Here is a 26654-nt window from a genome sequence, read left to right on the forward strand (position 1 = left end):
TTTTACTTATCTGTTTTAATTATTTTTTATGACTAACAATTCTTTTCAGTACCAACGGCAATTCATCCTCCTCTTCACTAGATCTGTCTTCATCATAATACGCTATGTTGGCTTCGCCTAAAGTATGAACCTTGGTCAAGCTATTCAAGTCGTCGGTTCCCATTCCAGAGCCAATAGAATAAGCTCTGCGCCTCCATTTGGAAGAAGATTCACCGTGAGAATGCTGGGTGGTGTTAGTTGCCATTCTGGCCAAAGTTCTTGAAACATGTTCATCTGTTGGCAACGCAACAGGCTGAATAGCTTCCACATCACTGTTAGACTCAACGGCATCCTCATCAAGAGACTGCATTTCATTTTCAGAGGGAACATCTTCATCTAACTCTCTGCCTCTAGTCGGTGGTTTTCGAGGAGCTTGCGTGTGGTTCACAAAATCTGCAAATCCAACAACAGCTTCTGCAGCCCAATCTTCATATAAAGGACGTGATAGAAATCCATATTTGAACTCATTGACACCGACAAGAATTTTTGTCAATTCAACCAATTCTTCAATATATTCAATAATTTCTTCGCTGGCTGAACTGGAGGCACTCCAACTTAAGAATTTTTCTTTAAGGATAAATTGCCTTTCTTTCATATTGACATTAATATTACGCTTGGGTTTCATTATCAAACCAAGATCTTCGTCGGATTCTGATGAATCTGACAAATTGTAAATGTTACCATTCTTGCGTAAATAACTCTCTCCAGAATTTTCAGACGTGTTGGGCTTATGGAGCTGTGTCCCATATCTAATTTTCAATGTTTCTCGAACTTTATTAATAAGTCTCCGATGAGCTATCCTAGAACTTGGAAGATACTGAGGCATTGGTGTTTTATTGATTATCGCCTCCTGGACGGCTCTTAATATATTAACGATCGAAGCGACAAATTGTCTTCTATACGGATAGACAATAGAATTTAGCTCTTCAGCAATTGCACTTCCATATTGTCGTCTTAAAAGGACGCTATTATCTAACCTCTCAACAACTTGTTTCAAAATGAATATGATTTGAGTGAAGACATTTTCAAGCTCTGTATATTCACCTTTTAATCTAGGTTCCTGTCTAGTCAATCCTTTGTATGATGTGGCACGACTTAGGGCTGACTTGGTAGCCTCTGAGAGCTTTCTGAACCTTTCATACTTTTCATCTGATAGAGAGAGTTTTAGTGCTTCTCCCTCAATACCAGCCGCATACAATGTTTCCATTTCAGCTAAGCATCCGACTGAAAACGCTATTTCTGCGTTGAGCTGATCCCTAGCTGTAATAGGAAATAATGTGACTTGTACCACAAGCGCAACTCCTCCACCGTATCCTACAGCTAAACAACGCTTTGCGAAGTTCTGAAGAATTGAACCTTTTATAGAACCAGGTAAAATGGCAGCCAACATCACAATATATATACTAATAATTTGAATGATCGCAGCCTTGATGTATGGGGAACCCAAGAGAAAGTAAAAGCCTGGAACTGCTCCAAAAATTGTTATAATGACTTCCAAATAAGGGTTCGTCTGATTTATTCCAGCAACGTACGAAAGATAACCCCATGCAGCACCTGCAATTACACCGACTCCACGAAGAAAGAAAACCCAGAACGTACCACCAACCGAAGGCTCAAGACATAAGATGCATACGAATCCAATCCATGCACCGTGTATGTTGACATACCAGTTTCTCGACTCTGGAACAAACATTGGAAAGGAGGCAAGCATCAAAGCAACCGTTACTTGTAAACCAAAACGGAAATGATTCCTTGAGGATTTGTAAAATCTATTGATACTTAATAATAGTTTTTTGAACCACCTGTTGCAAACGGATATAAAACCTTGAGAGGGGCTAGTTATATCTTCTGTTGAGTTATCAGTATTATTCTTTGGCAAAACAGGTCCAGAACTTTCAGATTCGTTTAAATTAACGTGGCTTGACGCTTGCTGAGATAAAAGTTCATCTTCTTCATAGTCTGGTCTCAATGGTACGGTTTCGGGATTAAAATGAATGGAATGACCTCCGCCCAAACTGTCATTCTCTGTTCCTCTTTGAGCTCTCCTTTGAGAGCCATAAAACCAATCAATAAAGCTGGCACGATTATGCAAAGCCACAAACCATATTGATTTCCCTCTAAACCAACCTTTTTCCTCTCTTTCCATACGTTTGATATGCATTTCCTTGACTGATTTCATAATTGAAATAATGGTGTTTGTAATTTCTTTGAAATTCATTAAGAATGAGGCTAACAAGAACATCTCGTCATTTGGTTCTAATAAATCTGCATCAATATTGCTTAACTCTTCTCTGAAAGAAAGATCAAACTGAACCAAGGCTTTGACCAACTTATTGATATACATTTCTGTGTCGATATGCATTGGCAAATCGTCCCGATTCTTGAATTGAGGAAAATCATCCATTTCAAATGCTTTTGGGATGCGAACTTTATCAAGTTGAACATCAAAATCCCTAGCAAGAATAACTTTTACCAAATAAAAGCAGTCACTTAAAGTTTTATGCAAACGAAAGATATGAATTCTCACTTTTAACAAGACTTTTGTCAATTTAGCTGCATCTGCATGACGAATTTCCTTTTCAGTATCAATATTAAGAAGGTCGTGCTCGTTGTGAGTATGACCAAGAAGCATAAACTCTAATTGACAGGCGTTGATGATTGCATTAACGTAAATTGCAAGATCTTTGAATCGAGATGTAACTGGTTTCAATTCAGTTGGCGACATGTATGAATAAGAAATTTCGTAAATACATTCTTCCGTAACAGCTGAACATGCCGAAACTTTCTTGGCAACATTATCCTTCATCTTCAAAAGTTTAGCCGATGAAACTGTATCTGCTGCATACAATTTTTTGGACTCTTCATCAATGGATAAGAAGAAATTAATCGCGTTGTTGAGGGAATGGTGGATTTCGTTTAAGGTATACACTGTCGTGTTACCTAAATACGTACTACCAAACTCTGGGAACAATGTAAGATTCCAGAACAAGGACATAGCAATACCTAAATAGAAAGGTGTACTAAAGGAATTTGCAATTGCAGCTGCAGAATTAGATAGCGGAGCTAGAAATGCGAAATGAACCACTAGAAATAAGGGGAATACTATGCCAAAATAATGATGGGAAACAGATCTCATCCATCCATGAACGAAAAGCATGATTACTTCGAAAACGGATAAAATTGCTAATCCAGATCTGTAGCTATTATAGTTTGAAACTAACTGTTCTTTCTCATCTAAGATATTCCATGTAGACCCCAAGCACCTTTGCGCCAAAAACCTCCCTAGAAGAGAAAAAGCTAGCCCAAAGATTAACCCTGTGATACAGTATATAGCCCCCTGTATAGTTCCACCAACACGACGACCCGGGTGGACCATGACTGATATCAAAGGTAGCATCGCAGGTTCATTTCCCAATCTTTCTCGTACCTTAGGGATTAAACAGAAAATTAAGGCAACCGTGGAGTGAACCGTCGACTTAAAGATCCTCTTGGCAAGTACCTTATCACATGGGAAGTACCGCTGAAATTTTGCATACCCATTCTTTAAACTAGATGAACCTTTCATGGGATGTATTATATCACAGTGGTGCCTTGCTGATCATGAAAAGAATTGGAAAACCGATAAACTCTAGAAAATATAACAGTCCAGTATCAAATTAATAATGGTATCCTAGTGGTTAGTATTACCATTTATGAAGCCATCCACAATGTCATAAATAGGGTAAACAGTATCGTCCCCAAATACGGGTGCATTATTTATATACCAAACTTAAAGTTCCCACAGATGCCCTCACCTCATATCAATTTAACCTTGGACCTTTTTTTTTTTTTTCTTTTCGATAGTCATCGGCGCATGTTTTATCAAGAACGGCGGTATCAACAAATATATCATGGTACGTAGCGATCAAGATTAAGGAAAAAAATGAAGTAGGTAAACAATAAGTTGATAAGTATGTAGATGGTAAGTACGCGTTACATTGTTAAGTATTTCTCTTTATTTCAAATTCTCTTATCCCAACGTTTGCACCCAAGGCTTCAAACTTTTCGTATTGTACTTTCTTTCTTGATTCAACGGTCTGTATTAAATCCGGCCAGTAAATCGAGTTATCGTAATTGAAATCCAATCTACCACCGTATTCAGCACCCAATTGATCTGATTCTATATGGATTTCAAGGGGGTCATTATAAAGGATTTTCTTTCTTGGTTCGGGTTCTATTAGTGGGTACACTAATTTCAAGAATGTCCACGCAGAATTTGGGACATTGCAGATTAAACATTTGTATAGTCTTTCTGGATAATGATCTTGAAATATATTGATCACTTGCTTCGCAAGAGAGAGTGGTGGGTATTCGTATAGGGAACGGGTTCCACCGTTGTCTATATGATGATTTTTAAGATCGATGATTAGTGTCCAGCATTCCGTACCTTTAGGAGCAAGTATCGATGCAGCTTCTAAAAACCAAACAATCTGTCGAATTTGTTCAAAGCTTGGATCTGTGTTTTGTCTGCCGTTCTTCAGTATAAGTACTAATTGACTCTTCCTGTCATATCCAAGTAATGATATCTTACCAGTATCATTTTCATTGGCAACGGAGGTGGCTGTTTCTTTTAGATTTGCATAATCAGCCAATCCGAACTGCCTTCTCCATAGTAACGTGTTATGCAACCTTCTAATAGTTTGTTCAGCATTCCAAGCGGTTGCCCTCAGATATCTCAGGATACACTCCCTCGAAAGCCAGAATTTCTCCCAGTCTCCTAACGTTGAATAGTTATTTGAGTCCTGTAGATCTTCCGCATGTCCATTTACAGGCAAACGCAACTGCGGATCACTGAAGTGTTGCAGTACAGCATGGTATATCACTTGTTGCTCATTGTCTAACTCTGGTTGTCGATGCGGTTTTGTATATCGCAGTGGTGGATCAGAAATGAACGTATCACATGGAATTAGATCTGCAGGTTGTCTGATTAGGTCATTTCCCTTTCGCTGGAATAACCTCATTGTATTGTTTATGTATCTGTCAAGTTGAATGTACCAGATACTAGATCTTGAAAAGCACGGGCAACAGAACCAACAGCTTATTGAACTATTTTTAAATGATGATTTAATTATACCTTATTTCCCTCATGGCTTCCATGTCTTACATTAAATGAAAAACAATTGAATTGGGCTTATAAAAACCTTCAGATACTCTTAACAGAAGCAACAAAATAGTAATAGAATATACTTACTCTACATGATGATAGGGTTATCGGATGAATTATATATAATACTACCTAAGCTAGGGTCTAGTTCAACCTTTTCTTTGAAAGAGAAATGCTCGAATTCCACTGCTGGAGTGAATTCCAATATATCTGGATGTAATTCTTTCTCGTTTTCTATGGTCCGGAGAATTTCAATTGTAGTTTGAACATTTCTTGCACTAGCGTAAACCACGAGATCGTCCTCTCGCTGATCATTATTCTCAGAGTAGTATTGTACTGTAATAGGAATATCGATCTTCCTGAACCATTCGTTCAGTTTCTGTTCATTATTATATTCCTTCCTTTTCACTAATTTGATTCTAAAGAGACAAGTTTCTGTCAGTTTATTCAGATCATCGGTATTTTCTGTAAAACTGGGATTCCGCCAGTCTGATATCGGTATTTCAAAATGTACTAGCTTTCTTAGAGTTTGGCCATACCGCTGAATCTTTTCAATCTCATCATAACTTATCAACTTCTCTTTCTTGGCCTTCTCTGAAATCTCTAGTTTTTCCAGTAGCTCCCTATTGCTATGTAGAAATGTCCGCTGGTACCAGATATCATATTCTTTCTTATGCTCAGAGAGGATACGGTATGCCGATTGTAAATTATCCCATCTGTCTCGTGTGATGTTTAAGTCTGATTCATTGGATTTATCAGGATGTAACGTTAGCGATAATTTCCTGAACTGTTTGTTGATTAGAGTAGGAGTTACTGAGTTCAAATGTTCATTATCATTTACATGAATATGTAGTATTCGATAGAGGTCAACATGGTTATCTTTGACATGGGCTAAATCCATATGTTACTGAGCTTCTTTGTCTCTGTTGACCTTGCCTTATTGGATATTTCGAGATTTATTTATCCGTAACACCTTTCCTAGATACTTCTGTTTCACTTTTTTTTATCTTACATAGATGATTTTATGTACCTAACGATAAAACAAGGCTCCCTAAGTCCAACGCATGGTCCAAGAGGGTACAATCACTGTTAAGTTTTTATTGGCATGTAGAGAAGCATATATTGCTGTAAAGATTCTTGTAACTATTTATGGATTGATCTTAAGTACATTTTCTCATATTTCAACCCATCAACCACATTAACACGCTTTGCCAAAAGAACCCATAAACAAATAGAAAATAATTGACCTTCTTTACTGTTCCCTTCTTGAATGAAAAGTCTGCGCTGTTTCCCATATCCGCAAATAAGTTAAACTTAATAGATCTTAGTAAGAATACACCAAACGCAACGAACAGATATAGTTTTGCAAGACGATTTAACCATATGAAAGAAGCTGGAAAAAACATGGAAAAGATCAATGGAACAAACTTATACCCCACGTAGCATGTTAATTCTACCAAAGAAGTAACAGGTGATGTGGTGTTACTGACTAAAAGATATAATCCCAGCCTTAGTATTATTAAATCCAATAAGAAAAAAGCTAATGTCGATGAGAGTTTGAAGTAAAGGTTTTCAGGATCAAAGGATCCGTTTAATCCTTGTGTGACATTCCATGCCAAGATATAGGTCACTAGCCCCATTACAGGAATGTATAAATCAGGTGAGTTCACATCAATCCTAGGAGGTTGGAAAGAATTCGACGAGTCCGGTATACGTTGCCAATTTTTCTGTAGAAACGGGACAGTGATTAATTTAAACTTGTGAAAAACATACGAGTTAGACACCTGGAAGTAATGTGCAACACTTGAGTTCGTAGCACCGGTTGCCTTAGACATCGTTTCTTGGAATTGACTGATATTCTCTTGGCCCACAAACTGGTTGAATGCAGTTTGACCAAATTGGAATGCCATATTCGTACTGGCTGAAGGCAAGTAAGAGCCGTTCTGCTGCTGCTGCTGCTGTGGTGTTTGTGGACCTAAACTTGGCTGTTGCATCCCATACTGCTTACCTGTTGCCGAAATATTTTTGCCTTTACCAGCGGCAGCCATACCAACATTGCTGTCACTTCCGATTTCACTGTAATAAGGATTATACGACATCTCCCAAGGCACCGCTTCAACAGATATTTTTAAGGAATGAAATTGTCGCTAACACTCCTAACAAACAAATTAGGCTGCTAAATCATAAAAAATCCGCTAGTGAAATATCCATGGCCATATTCATAAAGAACATCTATGGATCTTATCCAAAAAACATATTCCTTTAATTGAAAGATGTTTTGTCTTTTCCAAGAAGAGTACGGATTATTTTACGTCACATGACCAAAAACTATGTTACCCGTATTTTGGAATCTCACTTTTCGAAGAAATGCTTGTAGGGATCAGGGTTTTGTGAAAGAAACACGTTAAATCCAGGCAGTATGGAAAAAAAAACTTAACGCGTCTTATACTCATGTGAGATGAGATATAAGATGTAACATACGGCTAGCCCAAGAAGATCACAACAATAGGTGAATACCCTTTCTTCAACTGTACTAAAGGGTTCCAATCTCTGCAACTCTGTTATCTTAACTTCAATTTGTGGAGCTAGAAGATCAGGAGTGAAGCGAATAACTTTATAGCTGCAGACAAAGGGATCGAGAATGTCTGCTTTCAAAGGTTCGACGACAGCCAAGTTTGTTGGAAGAGGTAATGAATACCCCACACAAGCGAACTCGTTTGCTCAAGTAGCTCAACAGCTGTTGAACTCAAAAAAAGTGGATGAAATTGACGAGATGATGGGGTTTCCAAGGTTTATACCGTCCCCTGCTCTCTCCGATTCGAAAGTTGGTTGGTTAAGTAACATGCATCCAACGATAATATCGCAAGAAATGCTAGAAGAGGAAGGAAACTTACACTCTGCTACAGTATCTGGTATCTCTGGTGTTGATTTTTATTTCATAGATGAAGAAGGTGGTTCTTTTAAAACTACAGTGACATACGATCCATACTTCTTCGTATCCTGCACTGACGAGACCAGGATTCATGATATTGAGGAGTACTTGAAGAAAACTTTAGAGCAGTGTATCAAGAAAGTTGAATTAGTTCTCAAGGATGATTTGGCTATGAATAATCATCTTGTAGGTTTGAAAAAACATCTTATAAAATTGTCATTTAGTAACAGTAACCAACTGTTTGAAGCCAGGAGAATATTAAGACCAATTCTTAAGATAAACGAGGATGAAAATGGGAAAAAAGATATTTATAACACAGGATCAGACTACTCGACGCGAGATGTGAAAACTTTAATCGAGGATATTAGAGAGTATGATGTCCCATACCATGTACGCGTATCCATTGATAAAAATATTCGTGTCGGTAAGTGGTATGCTGTGTCCGCCCAAGGGCTGGTCGAATTGGAAGAAAAAGTGACATTCGCCGATCCAGTCGTCCTAGCATTTGATATCGAAACTACTAAAGCACCTTTGAAGTTTCCCGACTCTGCTATTGATCAAATCATGATGATCTCTTACATGATTGATGGAGAAGGTTTCCTCATTACGAACAGAGAGATTATTTCAGAAGATATAGAAGATTTTGAATATACTCCAAAAGATGAGTACAAAGGACAATTTGCCATATTTAATGAGCCTGATGAAATGGCCCTACTGCAAAGATTTTTTGAGCATATCAGGGACGTACGACCCACTGTCATTTCTACTTTTAACGGTGACTTCTTTGATTGGCCTTTTGTAGAAAATAGAGCTAAGTTTCATGGTTTGAACATGTTTGATGAAATTGGTTTCGCTCCAGATTCGGAAGGAGAATACAAATCCAGTTACTGTACTCATATGGACTGCTTTAGGTGGGTTAAGCGTGATTCCTATCTACCACAGGGTTCCCAGGGTCTAAAGGCAGTCACCCAAGCTAAACTTGGCTACAACCCACTAGAATTAGATCCAGAATTAATGACACCTTATGCTTATGAAAAACCGCAGATTCTCTCCGAATATTCAGTTTCAGATGCTGTTGCAACGTACTACCTTTATATGAAATATGTTCACCCATTCATTTTTTCGCTATGTACCATTATTCCACTAAATCCAGATGAGGTGCTAAGAAAAGGTACTGGTACATTGTGTGAAATGCTTTTAATGGTTCAAGCATATCAAAATAGTGTTTTGCTACCGAACAAGCACACCGATCCTATAGAAAGATTTTATGATGGACACTTACTTGAGTCGGAAACTTACGTTGGTGGGCATGTTGAATCGTTAGAAGCAGGTGTATTTCGCAGCGATTTGAAGAACGATTTTAAGATAGATCCTACGGTAATTGACATCCTTCTTGAGGATCTACCATATGCGCTAAAGTTCTGTATTGAAGTTGAAAACAATGGGAACATGGAAGATGTCACAAACTTCGAAGAAATCAAGCAACAAATTACAGCACAGTTAACAGACTTAAAAATAAACAACAAAAGAAATGAGCTTCCTCTTATTTATCATGTTGATGTGGCATCAATGTACCCAAATATTATGACCACCAATAGGTTACAACCAGATAGTATGAAAGATGAAAAGGACTGTGCTAGTTGTGATTTCAATAGACCAGGTAAATCATGTGATCGAAGACTTAAATGGGCTTGGAGAGGTGAATTTTTCCCTGCTAAAATGGATGAATACGGCATGGTAAAACGTGCATTACAGAATGAATTATTTCCCAATAAAAATCCTAAATCTAAGAAACAGTTCTTAACTTTTGAGGAGCTTAGTTACTCTGATCAAGTCAGTCACATTAAAAAGAGATTGACTGATTACTCTAGGAAAGTGTATCACAGAGTAAAAGTTACTGAAACCGTTGAAAGAGAGGCAATCGTATGTCAAAGGGAAAATCCTTTCTATGTCAACACCGTGAGATCCTTCAGAGATAGAAGATATGAGTTCAAAGGGCTAGCTAAGTTATGGAAAGGAAAACTATCTAAAATCAAACCAGATGACGTACATTCGAAGGATGAGGCTAAAAAAATGATTGTCCTGTATGATTCTCTTCAATTAGCGCACAAAGTCATTCTTAACTCATTTTACGGCTATGTGATGAGAAAGGGTTCGCGATGGTACTCGATGGAAATGGCTGGTATTACATGTTTGACAGGTGCAAACATTATTCAAATGGCCAGATCCGTGGTTGAAAGAATTGGAAGACCGTTAGAATTAGACACCGATGGTATTTGGTGTATCCTTCCTAAGAGTTTTCCGGAAAATTTTGAAATCAAGCTGCGCAACGGCAAGAAACTATTTCTTTCGTATCCTTGTTCGATGCTTAACTATAAAGTTCATCAAAAATACACTAATCATCAATATCAAGACCTCGTCGACCCTATGAAGTTCAAATACCAAACAAAAAGTGATAATTCCATTTTCTTTGAAGTCGATGGACCATATAAAGCAATGATACTGCCAACTTCCAAAGAAGAAGGTAAAGGTATCAAGAAGAGATATGCTGTGTTCAACGAAGATGGTTCATTGGCTGAACTAAAAGGTTTCGAACTAAAAAGAAGAGGTGAACTACAATTAATCAAAAATTTCCAGAGTGATATTTTCAAGTTATTCCTGGAAGGAACAACCTTAGAGTCATGTTACGCTGCAGTAGCAACAGTTGCTAATAGATGGCTTGATGTATTAGATTCTAAGGGTGCAATGCTCGAAACTGAAGATCTTATTGAACTGATTTGTGAGAATAAAAGTATGTCAAAAACATTAAAGGAGTATCAGGGACAAAAGTCAACTTCCATTACCACCGCAAGAAGGCTCGGTGAATTTTTGGGGGAAGCAATGGTTAAAGACGCAGGCTTACAGTGTAAGTTTATTATCAGTTCCAAACCACATAATGCACCGGTGACAGAAAGGGCTATTCCTGTTGCTATATTTTCTTCCGATCTTCATGTTAAGCGCACATTTTTAAGGAGATGGTTATTGGACTCAAGTCTCAATGACTTTGATCCAAGGGCTATTATCGATTGGGACTATTATAGAGAAAGATTGGCTTCTGTTGTTCAAAAAATTATCACAATACCGGCAGCATTACAAAACATTAAAAACCCTGTACCCCGTGTTGAACATCCTGATTGGTTAAGAAAGAAAATTGCTGTTAGTGAAGATAAATTCAAACAGACTTCCTTGAATCGTTTCTTCAAATCTACCAAAGCTCCACCTGAAGTCAAAGATATAGAAGACTCTTTTGATGAACATTCCGCGAATAAATCACGTATCGCTAAGGTCACGTACAAGAGAAAGAGCAAAAGACGTAATGGGGATACAGCACTAGAAGAAGAGTCTTTGCTGCTACCCTCTGAAATGCCTCCGATGTTAGATGATTATGTGGGCTGGTTACAATATCAAAAAACCAAATGGAAGATCCAGCATATTGATCGAAAGAAAAGAGAAAAGCTATTTGGTAAAACTTCACGAGCATCTGATCGGTCTGCTTTGGGCAATTTGATAAGAAAGCACGTTGAATCATATGCAGATAAAAGCTGGGAAATTTTACAATGTAAACCGTCCATCGATTTAGGTGTCGTAGAAATTTATGCTTTAATCGATAGGAAAATCCAATTGCTGAAAGTAAACATTCCCAAAACTGTACTCATGAACTTCAAGACGGAGAATTTCCCCTCGGGAGGGATTGAAAACTGTATCGTCGAAAAGTCCAACGCGGAACTGCCTAACGTGAAAGGCATCAACAATGAAAGCAGTAGTCAATTGTTTAAACTGACAATGTCAGAAGATACCTATTTCAACGAAGTTAATAAAGCATCAAGCGTATTGAACAACGAGAATGTTTTGGGAATATACGAGAGCTCAATTTCTTCGAATGAAAGAGTCATAATGCGGCTAGGGACGTGTATTCAATTCAGCTCTGAAAAAATGGGTGCGCTAGGAAAAGGTTTACAGAACGGTTTTCATATGAAGAATTTACATCCTGTTGAAGCAGATAGATATCTCCAAAGGTTTGACCTTGATATTGCCTACCTTCTACATTTTGTAACAGATATCGGCTATGAATTCTATTTCTTGTATAAAGCATGGGAAGATGTGGTAGAAATATTTGTGCTGAAACCAAGCACTCATGCTCAAGAAGTTTCTAATAAAGCTATAGAATCTCTTTACAACGAGATATACGAGAAAAAGTTCGAAAAGCTCGATAAATACTATGACTTAATCAAGATAAACAAGAACGTTTCGTTTAACGTGAATGATTATACTGAACTAAAGCGTTTACTGAAGGACCTTTCAAAGATGCTGCAAAATATTAAGGAAGAAAAAGGATCTCACACAATGGTGATTCTACAATCTCCATATACCCATAGAGTTGCTAAATTGTTGCAGCCTTTGAATGCCTTCCCTGTTGTTGAAATAGCTACTGCTGAAACACATTTGCCAGCTTTGAACTGGCAGGGACAATTAATGAGGAAAGCGGTCAATCACATATTGTCTCTTGGTTCTTGGATCTCAAATTTGATTACTCTCTCAAAATACAGCAACATTCCAATATGTAACCTCAAAGTCGATAATCTCGGATACATTATCGATTTGATGTACGCTCGCCAGTTGAAAAAGAACAACATCGTTCTATGGTGGAATGATAAATCGCCGTTGCCTGACCACGGTGGCGTTGAAAGAGATTTTGACCCACGGAAAGCGGAGCTCATGACTGATTTGGTGTTCCCTATTATGAATAACCCTGATATCTATGATGACGTTATCTTCGAAATTAGTGTCTATAACTCTGTTGTGAACACTGTTTTGAGCAGCACCATGTTGAACGAGGCTGAAGGTACAGACCTTGCCCAAAATTCGACATCTAAGGAAGAATCCTTCGGTTTTGTTGAAGATTCTTTCTCTTCTTCGGCCTTGTCAGTGCTTCGCGCACTGTTGAAAGAGCTTTGGGATGATGCCTTAGGTGATAATATCACGGCTGACTCATTAGTACACGCATTTATAGGATGGGTGTATAACCCTGACGCGAAATTATTCGATTATGCTTTGAGATATCACATCCATACTCTCACTCAAAAGGCCGTGTTACAGTTGATCAATGAATTTAAGCTGGCAGGATCATCTCTCATCTTCGCAGACAGAAACAAACTGTTAATCAAAACTCAGAAGCGTTCCGTTGAGAATTCTTACGCCTATGGGCAGTATCTCATGAAAGCGATCAGATCTAAACCAATGTTTGCCTATCTAGACTTGAAAATTGATAGATATTGGGATGTCCTGATTTGGATGGATAAGTATAATTATGGTGGTAGAGCATGTCTACAGATTGAAGATAAAGAAGTTCAGAGTTTCCAGGCTTATTCTCATTGGCATATAAAGGATTTCTTACCTGCAATTTATCAGCAAGAGTTTGATGATTGGTTAGTAGTCATACTGGATAGTATGGTTAAGACAAAGGAAGCCTATCATGAGCGAAATGCATCCACACAAAGATTAACCCAATTACCAAAGAATACACTGGCTGATAGTGACGTAGATAGTCAAACTGACTCTCTAGGCGGTTTTACCCATAATTTTTCAAAAGCTCTCATCAAAAGAGCAGAGAAACTTTACAAGAACCAACAGGAATATATTCTTGATCCTAACTTCGGCAAGGATTATCTATCTCCCACAATTCCTGGGTCGCATCTAGTTGTGAAAAATCCGCTTCTTGAGTTGGTCAAATACTTATCACATATTTTATCACTTTCCAGTAATCATTTATTAGAAGGAAGGGCGCTAAGGAAAGAACTCCTAAAGACATTTGAAATACGCGAATTCGACAGATTAGCTGAATTCAAGGATCCAAGTACATCTTTTGTGATCCCTAGCTTCATATGTGAGCATTGTTCTTATATATCAGATATTGATATTTGCAGAGAAAGTATGGAACGAGTCTTCATATGCCAGAGCTGCAACAGATCCTTGAATAAAAATCTCATTGAAGAGCATGTGATCGAACGACTTCAAGCCCAAGTTGCATCGTTTATTACCCAAGATGTTAAGTGCAATAAATGTCATAAGATCAAAGAGGATGCAATGTCACCTTATTGTCCATGTTCAGGAAAATGGGAACTTGCCGTATCTAAGGAATCTTTCATGGCACAGTTACAAATTTTCAAGAACTTGGCGGAAAGCTTTGACTTTAGAACATTGAAAGAAACTTTGAATGATTTCTTATAGGTTCAAGTCCCTGGCATCTGTTGTATTATCTTTTAGTCTGCTGATGTGTTTACATTTAACATTTATGAGTGTTTATGTGTTAAAATAGATCTGAAAATAAAAAATATATATACACATAAAGGAAATTGTTCTGAACTTAGCATGGTTGAATTCTTCCCACCTGAATGAAGACGCACTATGTGTTATTTACTGCGAATCAAGTGACCCAGAATGGTACGACCTGATGTTAGATATAGAGAAGAACAACTAGATTTTTTGGAAGCGTTTGTCGATGCCGATCCAAAACTGAGCCCGCCAATCTTGTTCATAGAAGGGCCGCATGGAAGTGGTAAGACACATACCCTCAAGAAGTTTTTTGCTTGCAATGAAGAAATCATGAACATTTTACTACCAGCGAAAGATCTGATATATAGCAAATCCACCTGTCAGCGGTTGGCTACATGTCTGCGTCAATTGCTACTGAAACAATTTCCTAGTGTGGAAACCACTGATCTTGATCCATTTGAAGCCGAGGACGTATATCTTTTGCAGAAATTTATCAATAAATTGTTTATCCGATTTAATCACTTGGTAGAACGCGTTAACCTTTATGTTATACTCGATGGGCTGGATGATAATTCACAGGTGAACTTGGAAACACCTACGCAACTCATGGCATTACCTGGATCTATTCTTCCACAAGCGATGATTCAACTTCGGTTAATAATCTCGTTCTCCAAATCCTCATTCTTGTCCAATTACTCAACGTTCAAGGTTCCCACGATCTTCTTCCCCAAATATAAACCACTGGAGATTGAATATATTGTATCACAAACACCAGGTTTCTCGGATGACCCGCTGTTATTGGAAAAAATGGATGAGATAGGATGCGGAAATACAGAACAATTCAGGAGTGAAATCTTCGAAAAATATATCCATTTCCTGATAGAATCATTAATTGTATATACAGGTTATGACCCCACTGCACTGATAGACATAATGAGAATTAAATGGAGGTGCTTTGTACGATCTTTAAATCAAGAGAACATTAAAAATACAGTACAGTTATACAAATCTAACCTGGAGCTATTCAATAAACCTAACGAAAGACTAATACCACAAACCAGCCGTTCGGATCAAAATTCACTAAGTGGTACCGGGTCTGTTGGTTATTCAAGCCATTCTCTTTGTTTCATGGCAAAATATCTTCTAATAGCCGCATATTTGGCATCATATTTGAATCATCGGTACGACTCTAAAGTCTTCTCCAAGAAGAGTCATCTAAGGGGGGGTAGATCATCTTATGGGAGAAGAAGCAAACCAGCGAATAACCCGAGATACCTTCAACCATCAGGCTTTTCTCTTGAGAGAATGCTGGCAATTTTCCAATCGATATACCCAGTCAGAGTTTCGAAGGAATTGTCTCCAGATTTCTTTCAAAGAGATGTTCATATGAAAGCAAATGTGGAAGTCTACGAAAACGTGTCCGAATTGATTACTTCTCAACTTCTTACCGGTCTGAACATGCACAAATTGGGGTATCTTCACGAAAGACTTAAGTTTAAAGTTAACGTCACTTGGGATTACATATTACTAGTGGCTGGCAGTGTTGATTTTGATATTTCAGAATATTTCAGTGATGTTGTGGAATAAACTCGGCATTTGTAGTAGTTATATGATTGTTGCATGCCGTTCTTTTTTTTTCGATCTCATTTTACTCTATGGAATGCTTCTTCAAATTTAGGTATTTTTTATAGACATTGAAATTGATACGTAGAGAGAAACAACCATAGATTCAGATATTTGACATACCAGCAAGCAGAAAGCAGCAGCTTTCATTGAGTATGAATGTAAATAAGGGATCATCTGATCAAAATGATAGATCTGTAATTACCAAATCTAAGGATAAGCTTCAGGTCAAAAAGACTGACTTCAACGCAGATAGCTATGACGATCACTTCGAGGAATCAGACTACCAGGACATTTCTTGCAGCGACGACAGTAGCGATAATGAAGAAGAAATAGAAGATTTCGTACGAAGAGGTCAAACCGAAACCGATGAAATCTTTGATGGAAATTCCTCAGAGATTTCAGAATCTGACAGCGCTGTTGCTGATGATTCAGTATCAGAAGAAGAAATAAATGGTAGTAACGTACAAATAGAAGCCTTCAACATGGAAGAAGAACTGAAAAATGGGACCGTAGACAAGGTAGGGAATGCTACGGGAAAAACTATAAATGATGATTTTGAAAATGAGGACCAATGGATCCAAGACTTTTCTTCGAAGGAGTCAATTAAAAGGGCAAGAGAAGCTCATGAAAATAGCCAAACTCTACAACGGAAGAAGAGGGCTAGGATGTTATACAGACTAGAAGAAGTTCTCGAACAATTGTACTATTTTGTACCGAGAGGGAAGACAATTCAAGAAGCATTGATTTTGCTTCAACAACTACGGAAAAGTTTACCAAAAGAACATAAGGAACGTACAAAATACATTGCGAACGCAATACAGATCATTCTAACTTTAGTAAATGTGCTGGAACAGAAGGGTATAGACAATCCCATGCAATTGCAGAAAGAAGGAATAAGGGAGTTATATGATGAAGAAAATCTCATGGGATCAACAATTGACGACGTTGAAAGTAAAAACTGGGTCTTCAAATGGTTTGCAGACTTTGAAACGGCTCATGAATCATTTTCAAACTACGAAATGCAAACCTGGAAGGAAAAATACTTCAACAGTAGTGTTGTGGTAAAGAGAAAATGTGACACTGATGAAACTGACCATTGGTATCATGTTGATTGTATTTACTTTATGTAATTAAGCGTACCAGATGACTAACGCCAAAAAAAATTGCCAGATCTGAGTACAACCGCTCTAGGTTACCAATCCGTGGTTTGGTCTTGCATCATAGTTTCATTATTGCTCCCCGAATCGTCTTCCGTGTAACCATGAAGTTTTCCAGCTATCTCTCTTGACAAACTTTCTATCTTTTCTAACGTTAATCTATCAGATGAAGAATCAATTGATGAAATGTTTTTGTGTAAACTCATTAGCACCAACCTAAATTTGTTCCGTATCTTGAATATACTTTTCTCATATATGGCCACATTTTCCTGATTATTATCCATCTGGATTTCTTCAATAAGGTCTTTTATTACCTTCGCATTCTTCTGTAAAGCTGCGTCGTCGAATTTTTGTATCAGCACGTCACTTATCCCATATATGATTCCTAAAAGTTGAAACCTTTGAAACCCCACCTGCAACCCATACTGTTTACCTTCAAGTAGATTATGTTTAAGATTTTCATTCCTGCCTTCCTCGTACCCTTCTTGATAGAACTCTTGTTCCAAATTCAACAACTCATCAAAATCCATGTCTTGAATTTGTCAGGTCTATCTAATTGCAATGGAGCTCCGATATCCGTCTCGAATATGAACTTTATTGGAACCATTCAAAATTGTGGCAGACAACCCAAGACCTGACTTGCACGCTTCCTCAAAATGGGTCATGAACTTGTCGAAGTTTTCATTTTGTTCACCTGTCTTTCTTACTAATATGGGAAACAAAAAACCCTGAAACCAGTACACAAAGTGATGTATAAGAATGGACATTGGATAAACACACGACTACTATTACAACTGTAAATGTAAATGTAACGTGAGCTAAGTTCACCGCACTCCTAACAATCCTCAACGTGAAAAATATTATTTCAAATAAAAGGCTTCAGTGATAAAATTATATAAACAGTTATGTGCATACCAAAAGCTAAACTATTAATTTAACGTAGTGCCACTGATGACTTCCTTACCAGTTTTCTTGATCTTTTCAAGAACAGTATCATATGGCAAAGAAGTGTAAACATCAACGGTTTGTTTTTCCAACGAGATTTCAGTTTTGGAAACTTCTGGTTCTAGCTTGCTCAAAGCTCTTTCAACAGCGCTTGAGCAACCACTGCAGGACATTTGAACGTTGAATTGGTAATGATTAGTTGATGACATTGTATGTTAGAATTGATTGTGTCAGCTCTCACGTAGACTATACTCAATTTGTATAATGTGTGCTTGACAGTAGTCAACCGAAAAAAAAAGGAAATGTAGCTTGAATTGGACCCAGATGAGGATTAACCGATGGACGACTCTTGTTTTGACATTGTACCTTTATTTGAGTTGAGCATATTTATATAATCGAAACTAGAACTGGAAAAAAAAAAAAACACACTGGTAAGCACTGGAAAGGATGGGAAGTGCAGAGAGGGAAAGCAAGCATGTTTCTTAGTCAGAATGATGTTGAAAGGTATCATAATGCAGTTTTTGGCGGCTTTGGCTTTATGAATGCTAAGTTATGTCATTATCTTATATAGAGGATATATAGGTAATTGTAAACCGGTAGATATGACTCAATCGGTAGCTTCTTCTCTTACCCTTCTGATTTCATCGATGCAGTCTCTTCTTGTTGGAGTGTCAGCGAAGAGAAGGATGATCCATTGAACGATCTCATCAGTTTCGAATAAAAAGAACTCTCCCTCGTAGAACATCTCTAATATATCCTTGAGGTGCGCGGTAAGGATCTTGCTTAGTATTCCCAATTTTTCGCGAGAATGGCGGTATGTTTCGATGAGGTTGAGTCTTGGGATCTCTAGGCCAGAAAGTAGGAGCATGATAAATTCTGATAAATTTTCGGAGCTCTTCTCTGAGATCACTCTCCAATGCAAGATATTGTCTATTACCAAATCATGTACGATATATCTTATCAAAGCGACAAGTATTGTATTGTCTTCTAACTTGTAAAGCGTGGGTAATGCAGTTTTTTTAAGGTATGGAAGTAATGAAGATATGGTAATGTCCCAGTCTGGGGTTCTCTCATTGTCCTTAAGCTCCTGTAATTGGTCATTTACCAATTTGTAGATGGTCTTCTTGATCAAATTGAGATTGAGGTCCAAACGTCTGGAGTTTAATTCCATCAATTGCAGTAACTTTGGATTCTCGGTATATAGGTATCTGACATCCTTGTATAACTGGGTCCAATCATTGACTTTTTCCGAGACCATAGCGAAAAAGGCCGTTTGTAGCAGGTTGAACTTATAAAGGTATATTGATTCCACTTTCGAACGCCCTATGGTATCGCAACCTTGTTCAAATTCAGTAAATACTTTCGCTGCAGATTGGACGAATACAGATACCTGTATAGGAACATTGTCTACATCTATGTCTAGCTCTTCATCCCAGCCATCATGCTCATCACTATCTTGATTTTCATTCCATCCCCAGCTTTCGGTGTCTTTGCCGTTTTCTGTTTTCTTTTCGGACAGCTCAAGATCCTGTTTCTCACCTTTCTCATATTTGCCACCATCTGTCTTGAACTGCACTGAAACTAATTCATGATACTCTTCTTCAGGGATAGAACGAATTTGAATTACTCTCTGTTGCATCATGGACTCGAACTTAAGGGTAGTATAAATATTCTCGTCCTTAAGAATTCTGTTAAGCTCAAATCCATCGTATGCCCATTCAGTTTCTTCTGAAATCTTAGTCAACGAGTCATGAATGCTGGATATAATCTCTGTTGTTTGCTCTTTATCGTTTGATAGTAATTCCGGGTTTGCACGAATGATTTTGAGTAACTCAGTCAACAGAACGTTCCCAAAGTGAATCATAACGCTTTCTTTTGCGTGCTTACTAAGATCGTTTTCAATGAAAGTTGTCAAAGTTTGGTAGCTTTTAATTTGATCTAACGAATTATATTCTGAGGTAGCAAGTGTTAATTTCCCCGGTTCTGCCCTTACCATGATACATTTCTCATCAAAGACAAATTCCTTAAAGAACTTTATAAGAGGGTTCAACTTAACAGTGTCGTCTAAAATCTCTTGAAGAAGGACAATCTCTTTATCCTTGTATGTTTCTAAATTGGTACTTGCAATGAACCAATGCGTTTGATCAATCATATTGTGATCAAAGAAATTGTTTTCAAATAACTCTACCATCTCATCAAAGTTAAACTCAACCGAATCTAATTCAATCGTCTTTTTGAACATCATTTCATTTCCAGATATGGTGTAAAACATATTGGATACTTCCTTGAACCTCTCTAATACGTTCAAATGAAGGCAGTCGATGTAAGTTGCAACAGATTGCTGGAACCTAAAACTCTCACCAGAAATGTTGACATCTTTAAACTTCTTATGGATATTTTGTAATGAATAATAGCAGTTTTCTAGTTCGTTGAGTTCGTAGTTTGTGTTAAACTCTTTGAGTAAATCAGAGAGTATTTTATACTGATTGTATTTTGCTAAATCTTTGGTAAGATCCGAATCCTCTCTCAGTACTTCTTCGAGTAATTTTGAATTTGGTTTGGGATGAACTGAATCCGAACTCTTGAATTGAGGATCCGCCTCAATTGCTTGAGAAAGAGCTGACGTGTCACTCAATAAATCATTCAACAGCTTCTCCAGAGTGGCCATTGTCGAGGTTATGGAGAAAACGATTGACTGTTTGTCCTTTGGGTCCCGTTTCTTTCGATCATTCAAGCCGTATTTGTTACTTGCTTTGAATTAATTATTACCTATGAAAAAATACCAGACTTAAGTTTATACTGATTCGCAGGTGAAATGAGGCAAGATGATAAATAAAGAATATACAGTTACATGGGTACAATTTTGATCAGATATTTTGATGAATGTTGGATAGGAAATGCTTTCGATCACGGATAATCTGAGTGAGCTGAGTAAGGTTATCATCACGTAAATTGTTTGAATATAAAATGAATTCAAGAATGTTTTTTTTTGAAATTTTTGAATTGGCAAATTACACTGCAAAAACTCTGATACTCTTATCAGGGAAGATTCAGTGGCATCGCCAAACTTTGATACATTAGCGATATTATCGGTGTAGTTTGATCAAAGGTCTGCCCTTATGGCTTGTCATATTCTACCCAAGTTTATACATCGTTTGAACTTAAGTGTTACTTAATAGATGTTAGTTGATGTTGTCTGATAATTTTTAAATGGAATTTAGTACTTTTATGCAAGAAATTAAATCTGTTACCCGCATCCTAATATTCTCATATTTACAAGTTAGGGCAGACAAATCATCAGCACTATGTGAAACAAAATAGGTTTCCGCTGTTGATCATATTCCTATAATAGTGAATTAAAAGATCTAAGTTGTTCTTTACAGCTATTACAATATTCTCTGAGTTTTGTGTTGTTTTCCATGACATCTTTGTAGGAATTCTGTACGATTGAACAACGTTCGACTTCCTTCAAAAGGAAACTCTTGAAATCTGTTCCAATAAGTTCTCTCTCAACGTTATTCAACAAGGAAAGTTCAATTAGGATTTCGTTTCTTCTTAATGCCATATCGTTTCGAATATCGTGGTATGAACCCTTAGAATATGGGCTATCGGCAAGGAAATGTTCGATGACTTCGTTTTTGGACGTTAGCTCTTTTGTCAATATTGTAAGATCATCTAGCGAAATTGATCTTTCCATGTCTACTGATTTCAAGTCCACAATGGAATCTGCAAACTTTTCAGCTTTCTTATAAGCCCAGTAATCAAATGTGGCACGTTGCATTAAATATAGGTTCGTCAAAATCGATAATAAAAACAAACCAAGGACAAGTCTGTTTAGCATCATTAAGTTTGTCATTAACCCATAAATCATACCAAAAAAAAATCTGATTCCGTTTATACATAGTTTGGACCAGAATAAGAATATCCACTTGATGGCTAGTTTGAAAATCAACATTTTTGTATACACAACCTGGTTAGATATGGAGTTGATCATATATTCGGCATCTGCAGGAGTCGCTTGGTTAGCAACACCAATTTGTCCACCCAATCTTATTGCCTTGACAATCTTTGAGCTGTTTCCAAGCTTGCTAACATATGTCGATAGAACATGTTTCAAAATTCGCGATTCATTCCCCAAAATCGATAAAACAGTTGCCTTGATGAATTTATCGATATAGTTTAATGATGATACAGGTTTTAATGAGTTTGAATTCACAAAAATAACGTTGTAATAAGTGTATAATGAACAAGATGAACCCGGGGTTTTCCTAATTTTGGTGTTATAGTCATTTTTAGGGTTATCGATTATCACATACTTCGTCTCAATGCAAAATAATTTAGTTAAAGGAAGAGAAAAGAAGCCTGTCTTTTGATCAATCTCATAATAAAAATTCTCAGACGTTTTTGTTAGAGTCTGTAAAATATCCATGTAACTGAAATCGGTGTTCGTCGACCGATGAACTTTATTATCAGAAATAAGTGCTCTGGCTAGTCTTAGACGAAATCTCATCTTCCGTACGAGCTCTTTAGTCTCTGGATTGATGAACCACGCACCTACAGCATCATGTTTGGTCTTCGATCTAGATAAAAACGTACATTCGTGGAAAACTGTTGATTTGTCACCAAACATTAAGTGAGCTAAGGCTCTGCTTGGAACGTGGAAATCCATTCTGAATATTGAATCATGCTCTAACTGGAATTTTTGCTGTCGCTGTCTCATGTTCATCTTGTCTATGTTCAAGCTTCGTACTAATGACATTTCAGGAATTAATGTCTTAGGATTGCTACTCTCTTTTCTAGCGAAAGTTGATTCGATATTGTCAAGCTTAATTATAAGTTGATCAATTCTCAGGTCGCTCTTCTGCAATGTAGTCTCCAATGCTCCCAATATTTTTTCGCTTAAGCAATATGGATCACAGTAGAAGGCCTCGACTACTATTTTCGATTTATTCTTCAAGTCAATTTCCAATTTTCCACTGTCCATCTCAAGTTCATTGGACACTACAGAGACTCCCACAATACTTTTGAAGGAATATTCATTTAAATACACGAATCCCATGAAATTAGTGTAGAAGTATAACATATTCGAAGTGGCAAACATCGTCGAGGGATACCGGCTCACTGAAGAAAAGGAGCATATGCAGGGTTCTTTAAATAGGAGAAGCTCACTGTCGCAAATTTCGATGTTGAGAAAGCCTGTAAAAAGAGTTCTGAAAAGTAAATCATCCGATTTAAGTTTCTCAGGATAGTATGCTGGGTAAGATATTGGGTTCCATGCATTATTATCGATCGGAAATTTGTCGTCTCTTGGATCAGTTAACCTGAAGGAATGACTTGTGGCAGTACAACCCCATATATTTGCTGGTATAGCACCCGAAAGACCTTGATCTTCGGTGAAAGCATTGGAAATAACGGCTAGTTTTGTAGCTTGAGTCATTACGGGGAATCGGAACGTGGGATTTTTGAAAACCCCAAAATCATTGGCAATATTAGGGTTAGCCTGAATAATATTGAGCAGTGAATGTGTCTGGTGTTCAGTAACTGATGTAGTCTGGAAATCAATCTCTGTAATAGATGAACAAGCAAACTCGATGAACAAGGGAGAAACACGGGAAAGGAGCATCGAATACTCAGGAGATTTGTTATCGAGCTTGTATGCCTCTTTTTTTGCGTAACTAAACAGCGTCAGCCATGAACTGAGTTCCTCAAGTGTTTCTGCCTGAAGAGTGAGGATTATGTCTTGCGATTCTGCAGTCTCATCCTTATTTATGATCCTCAAGTCAAAACAATATCTCCGGTCTTCGTGTGGATTGTAGTTGCAGGAAATTAATAAAACTCCGAATTTATCGCTTTCTTCAACAAATGTTTTTGAAGGTGATAGCATTAGCATACCAAACATTCCCCTTTCTAAAAAACACCATCGCTTTAGCCAGGTGAATCTTCCGCTTGCTTTTATTTTGGTTTTCACGTATAACCAACCAGACTTCTTATTTTCTGAAGGTTTCGTGTTCTTGATAAGTGCTGCGCTGTTGATATTTGTGATATCATATGTTCTTAAATCTTTTGATGGTTCAAAAGATGTTTCGCAATACTCGCATATCTGACTTTTTAGCTTTTGAAGATGTTCTGTGGAATTATCCAAGCAAATTGAAAGAGCTTGAGTCCATTTCCTGTAACGACTGAATTCTAATTCAAGCTCGTCTGATATATTGATACTGTACTTTGCATTTTTATTTTGAGCAGTTGAAGGAATTGTTGATGCTATCATCTTTGAGATCAATTCATCAAGTTTTATCTGGATAGTTCCTATACTCCATAATAAGTCAAAAGAAGCGTCCCGATATAGTTTTCTAATATCAAAGAGTTCTATCGCCTTCTCTCGGATGGATTCCGTATTCATCAAAGCTGATATCTTTAGTTCATGGTAGTTTTTATTTAACATGTCATATCTTCCTTGGTAATAATCAAAATTCTCCCTTACTTCCTTATAAGGCTTGACTACTTTCACCAAGATATCAAGATATGTTGAAAGGTATGTTTCAGGATTACCGTACATCAATGACGATATGCTAGATGCAAATGTTTTCAAGGCTAATTGAAACTCATTTACCATTGCTGGTGTATATGCTTGATTCTCAACTAAACCGTTATTCAAATACGGAAGAGGTGGGAGCAGTCTATCAATCATAGAGTCTTCATCTTTATTGAGTTCTGCGAGCCCTGATAAAGCCTGGTTCTTAGATAAATTCGTATTCTCTTGAATCCAGTTTTCCAAGGCAAGTACTTGCATATGGAAATGGTTGGCACTAGTTCTAAAGGATGGAGTATCTATTGAGGCTTCTTTGTAAGCCAAAGCTGTAAGCCTTGTCAGTTTGTCATTTCTTCTAGTTTCATATGCAGTCATAACTTTCGCAATAGGTTAGGGATGCCGCCTCGTTGTCCTGGTTTGTTTTGCTCTTAATCGTCAATCCATCAAATCTTACGCTTATATACTTTAAATATCTCTTTAAATATAATCTTTTTACAGAAACAAGTGACTTTGCTAACATAAAAGATCCAAAAAAAAACATACATACGAAACTCTGTTCACATTAATTCATTAGGTTTATTTAAGCAGTATGCTTGATTCGGTTCAGGTTGATGCTAATTAGACATTTTGTATGTAGCTAAAATCCTAAGTTGGCAAGGTTCTCTGTGACTTTAAGGTAAAAATGCAAAATGTCAATATCAGGGTTTTGAGGTTTCTTCAAAGTACCTTGCAGACGATATTGAAACTCTTTCTGTAATCGATTTTTCCAGTTTATTAAATCAGAGTGATCGACGTTCTCAAGCGTCCCCAAATAACGGCCCCATCTTGCACTTTGTATGCTTACCATTCCATCGTTAGGTACTCCGCCAGATAAATTTGATATCACGCACCATGACATATAAAACATGTTATACCATCGCGGTTTGAAACAGGCGCCATAACTGAAGTAAGCTACGCTAGGGTCATCCGGCGTTATTTTATTGAAATGTGAGCAATAGGTTGTCGTCAATTGGTAAAAAGCTGGAGGTAACAGCTTCTTTTTAGTATTGACATCAAAAGTTTGTGTCATATCACTGAATAGTCCTACCACATAATCAGCCATTTCAGAGCCATGGTGTGGCGTAGAAATCGTAGTTAGGCTGCAAACTTCGAAATTTTTATTCGGTATATGGGAGATGAGGTATCTACAATCCAATCCACCCATAGAATGTGCTATAAGGTTGACCTTAATCTTGTCTTCCTTTTTGAAAGATTTCGAGTTAACCTCATTAGTGTTGTATACGTCTCCTTTGGCTAAAGTCCTTTTGACTTTGCCCAATTCTGTATCAATGAAGGAATTTAATACCTTTGCTCTTTCTTCAATGCTACCGAAGCTTGGTACTTTGGCGGTAATTACAGTACAACCTCTTGCCTCCAAAGCTTCCCGAACCCCTATCCAGTAATCAACGTGTACTAAGGCGTCAGACTGAATGTCTTTGTCATCGTCTTCTTGCATAAATGAGTCTGAATGGTTGGATAGTATGCTAGCTTTGATCATTTTCGTTAACTGGAAAATCGAAGGTATCAATATCAGTTTATCGAAGCCAGAGAGTCCATGACATAATACAATCGGATATTTCGGGGCTTTGTATTGTTCTATTGGTGGTATACTCTTGATGACTCTATCTTTTACCAATCCTTCATCTTTCGCCTTCGAAAGAGGTATAAGTTCTTTCAGGAAGCTGAATCTATGGATGTAAAAGGAATAATCTGAAGCAAATAAGGAGGTAAAAGTAGATAAAAACAAGCTTCTAGCTGTAGTAACATCATATTCAAGCATTTCAAACGCTGGTGCGTCATGTGCAATAGTTTCTTGATTTCATTTTATACCATAATCATACTGCATACCATTATCCGAATCTGTCTGCCCTTTAAACTATTTCAAAATTTCATTACATGTCCTGATGCAAAGATCGATAATGTAAGCAATCT

General features: G+C 37.4%; 12 protein-coding genes and 1 non-coding gene across 13 annotated transcripts; 3 read left to right on the top strand and 10 right to left on the bottom strand.

Annotated features, from left to right (window-relative positions):
• Nucleotides 1–19: 19 nt before the first annotated feature.
• KLLA0_C02497g (uncharacterized protein) lies at nucleotides 20–3604 on the bottom strand (the record flags this gene model as incomplete). Its single annotated transcript, XM_452308.1, has 1 exon — nucleotides 20–3604. One exon carries the CDS (start codon nucleotides 3602–3604, stop codon nucleotides 20–22), a length of 3585 nt encoding a protein of 1194 aa, XP_452308.1.
• Nucleotides 3605–4019: 415 nt separating this feature from the next.
• On the bottom strand, nucleotides 4020–5039 carry PDR17 (phosphatidylinositol transporter; the record flags this gene model as incomplete). Its single annotated transcript, XM_452309.1, has 1 exon — nucleotides 4020–5039. The coding sequence occupies one exon, from the start codon at nucleotides 5037–5039 to the stop codon at nucleotides 4020–4022; it is 1020 nt and encodes a 339-aa protein (XP_452309.1).
• Nucleotides 5040–5270: 231 nt separating this feature from the next.
• Nucleotides 5271–6083, bottom strand: CWC23 (U2-type spliceosomal complex subunit CWC23; the record flags this gene model as incomplete). The annotated part of the gene is made up of 1 exon (XM_452310.1): nucleotides 5271–6083. The coding sequence occupies one exon, from the start codon at nucleotides 6081–6083 to the stop codon at nucleotides 5271–5273; it is 813 nt and encodes a 270-aa protein (XP_452310.1).
• Nucleotides 6084–6363: 280 nt separating this feature from the next.
• On the bottom strand, nucleotides 6364–7281 carry YIF1 (protein transporter YIF1; the record flags this gene model as incomplete). Its single annotated transcript, XM_452311.1, has 1 exon — nucleotides 6364–7281. One exon carries the CDS (start codon nucleotides 7279–7281, stop codon nucleotides 6364–6366), a length of 918 nt encoding a protein of 305 aa, XP_452311.1.
• A 542-nt stretch (nucleotides 7282–7823) lies between these two features.
• On the top strand, nucleotides 7824–14381 carry POL2 (DNA polymerase epsilon catalytic subunit; the record flags this gene model as incomplete). The annotated part of the gene is made up of 1 exon (XM_452312.1): nucleotides 7824–14381. One exon carries the CDS (start codon nucleotides 7824–7826, stop codon nucleotides 14379–14381), a length of 6558 nt encoding a protein of 2185 aa, XP_452312.1.
• A 210-nt stretch (nucleotides 14382–14591) lies between these two features.
• ORC5 (origin recognition complex subunit 5) lies at nucleotides 14592–16013 on the top strand (the record flags this gene model as incomplete). Its single annotated transcript, XM_452313.1, has 1 exon — nucleotides 14592–16013. The coding sequence occupies one exon, from the start codon at nucleotides 14592–14594 to the stop codon at nucleotides 16011–16013; it is 1422 nt and encodes a 473-aa protein (XP_452313.1).
• Nucleotides 16014–16204: 191 nt separating this feature from the next.
• LIN1 (U5 snRNP complex subunit LIN1) lies at nucleotides 16205–17182 on the top strand (the record flags this gene model as incomplete). The annotated part of the gene is made up of 1 exon (XM_452314.1): nucleotides 16205–17182. One exon carries the CDS (start codon nucleotides 16205–16207, stop codon nucleotides 17180–17182), a length of 978 nt encoding a protein of 325 aa, XP_452314.1.
• Nucleotides 17183–17244: 62 nt separating this feature from the next.
• On the bottom strand, nucleotides 17245–17739 carry LTO1 (ribosome biosynthesis protein LTO1; the record flags this gene model as incomplete). Its single annotated transcript, XM_452315.1, has 1 exon — nucleotides 17245–17739. The coding sequence occupies one exon, from the start codon at nucleotides 17737–17739 to the stop codon at nucleotides 17245–17247; it is 495 nt and encodes a 164-aa protein (XP_452315.1).
• A 399-nt stretch (nucleotides 17740–18138) lies between these two features.
• On the bottom strand, nucleotides 18139–18363 carry ATX1 (copper metallochaperone ATX1; the record flags this gene model as incomplete). The annotated part of the gene is made up of 1 exon (XM_452316.1): nucleotides 18139–18363. One exon carries the CDS (start codon nucleotides 18361–18363, stop codon nucleotides 18139–18141), a length of 225 nt encoding a protein of 74 aa, XP_452316.1.
• A 398-nt stretch (nucleotides 18364–18761) lies between these two features.
• Nucleotides 18762–20822, bottom strand: DSL1 (Dsl1p; the record flags this gene model as incomplete). The annotated part of the gene is made up of 1 exon (XM_452317.1): nucleotides 18762–20822. The coding sequence occupies one exon, from the start codon at nucleotides 20820–20822 to the stop codon at nucleotides 18762–18764; it is 2061 nt and encodes a 686-aa protein (XP_452317.1).
• A 189-nt stretch (nucleotides 20823–21011) lies between these two features.
• Nucleotides 21012–21110, bottom strand: SNR71. Its single transcript, XR_002633569.1, has one exon. It is a non-coding gene; the product is annotated as a snR71 (small nucleolar RNA).
• Nucleotides 21111–21497: 387 nt separating this feature from the next.
• Nucleotides 21498–25058, bottom strand: SIP3 (Sip3p; the record flags this gene model as incomplete). The annotated part of the gene is made up of 1 exon (XM_452318.1): nucleotides 21498–25058. The coding sequence occupies one exon, from the start codon at nucleotides 25056–25058 to the stop codon at nucleotides 21498–21500; it is 3561 nt and encodes a 1186-aa protein (XP_452318.1).
• A 262-nt stretch (nucleotides 25059–25320) lies between these two features.
• On the bottom strand, nucleotides 25321–26502 carry TGL2 (triglyceride lipase; the record flags this gene model as incomplete). Its single annotated transcript, XM_452319.1, has 1 exon — nucleotides 25321–26502. The coding sequence occupies one exon, from the start codon at nucleotides 26500–26502 to the stop codon at nucleotides 25321–25323; it is 1182 nt and encodes a 393-aa protein (XP_452319.1).
• Nucleotides 26503–26654: the final 152 nt, after the last annotated feature.

The sequence above is a fragment of the Kluyveromyces lactis genome (assembly GCF_000002515.2).
Source record: "Kluyveromyces lactis strain NRRL Y-1140 chromosome C complete sequence".
NCBI classification, from domain to species: domain Eukaryota; kingdom Fungi; phylum Ascomycota; class Saccharomycetes; order Saccharomycetales; family Saccharomycetaceae; genus Kluyveromyces; species Kluyveromyces lactis.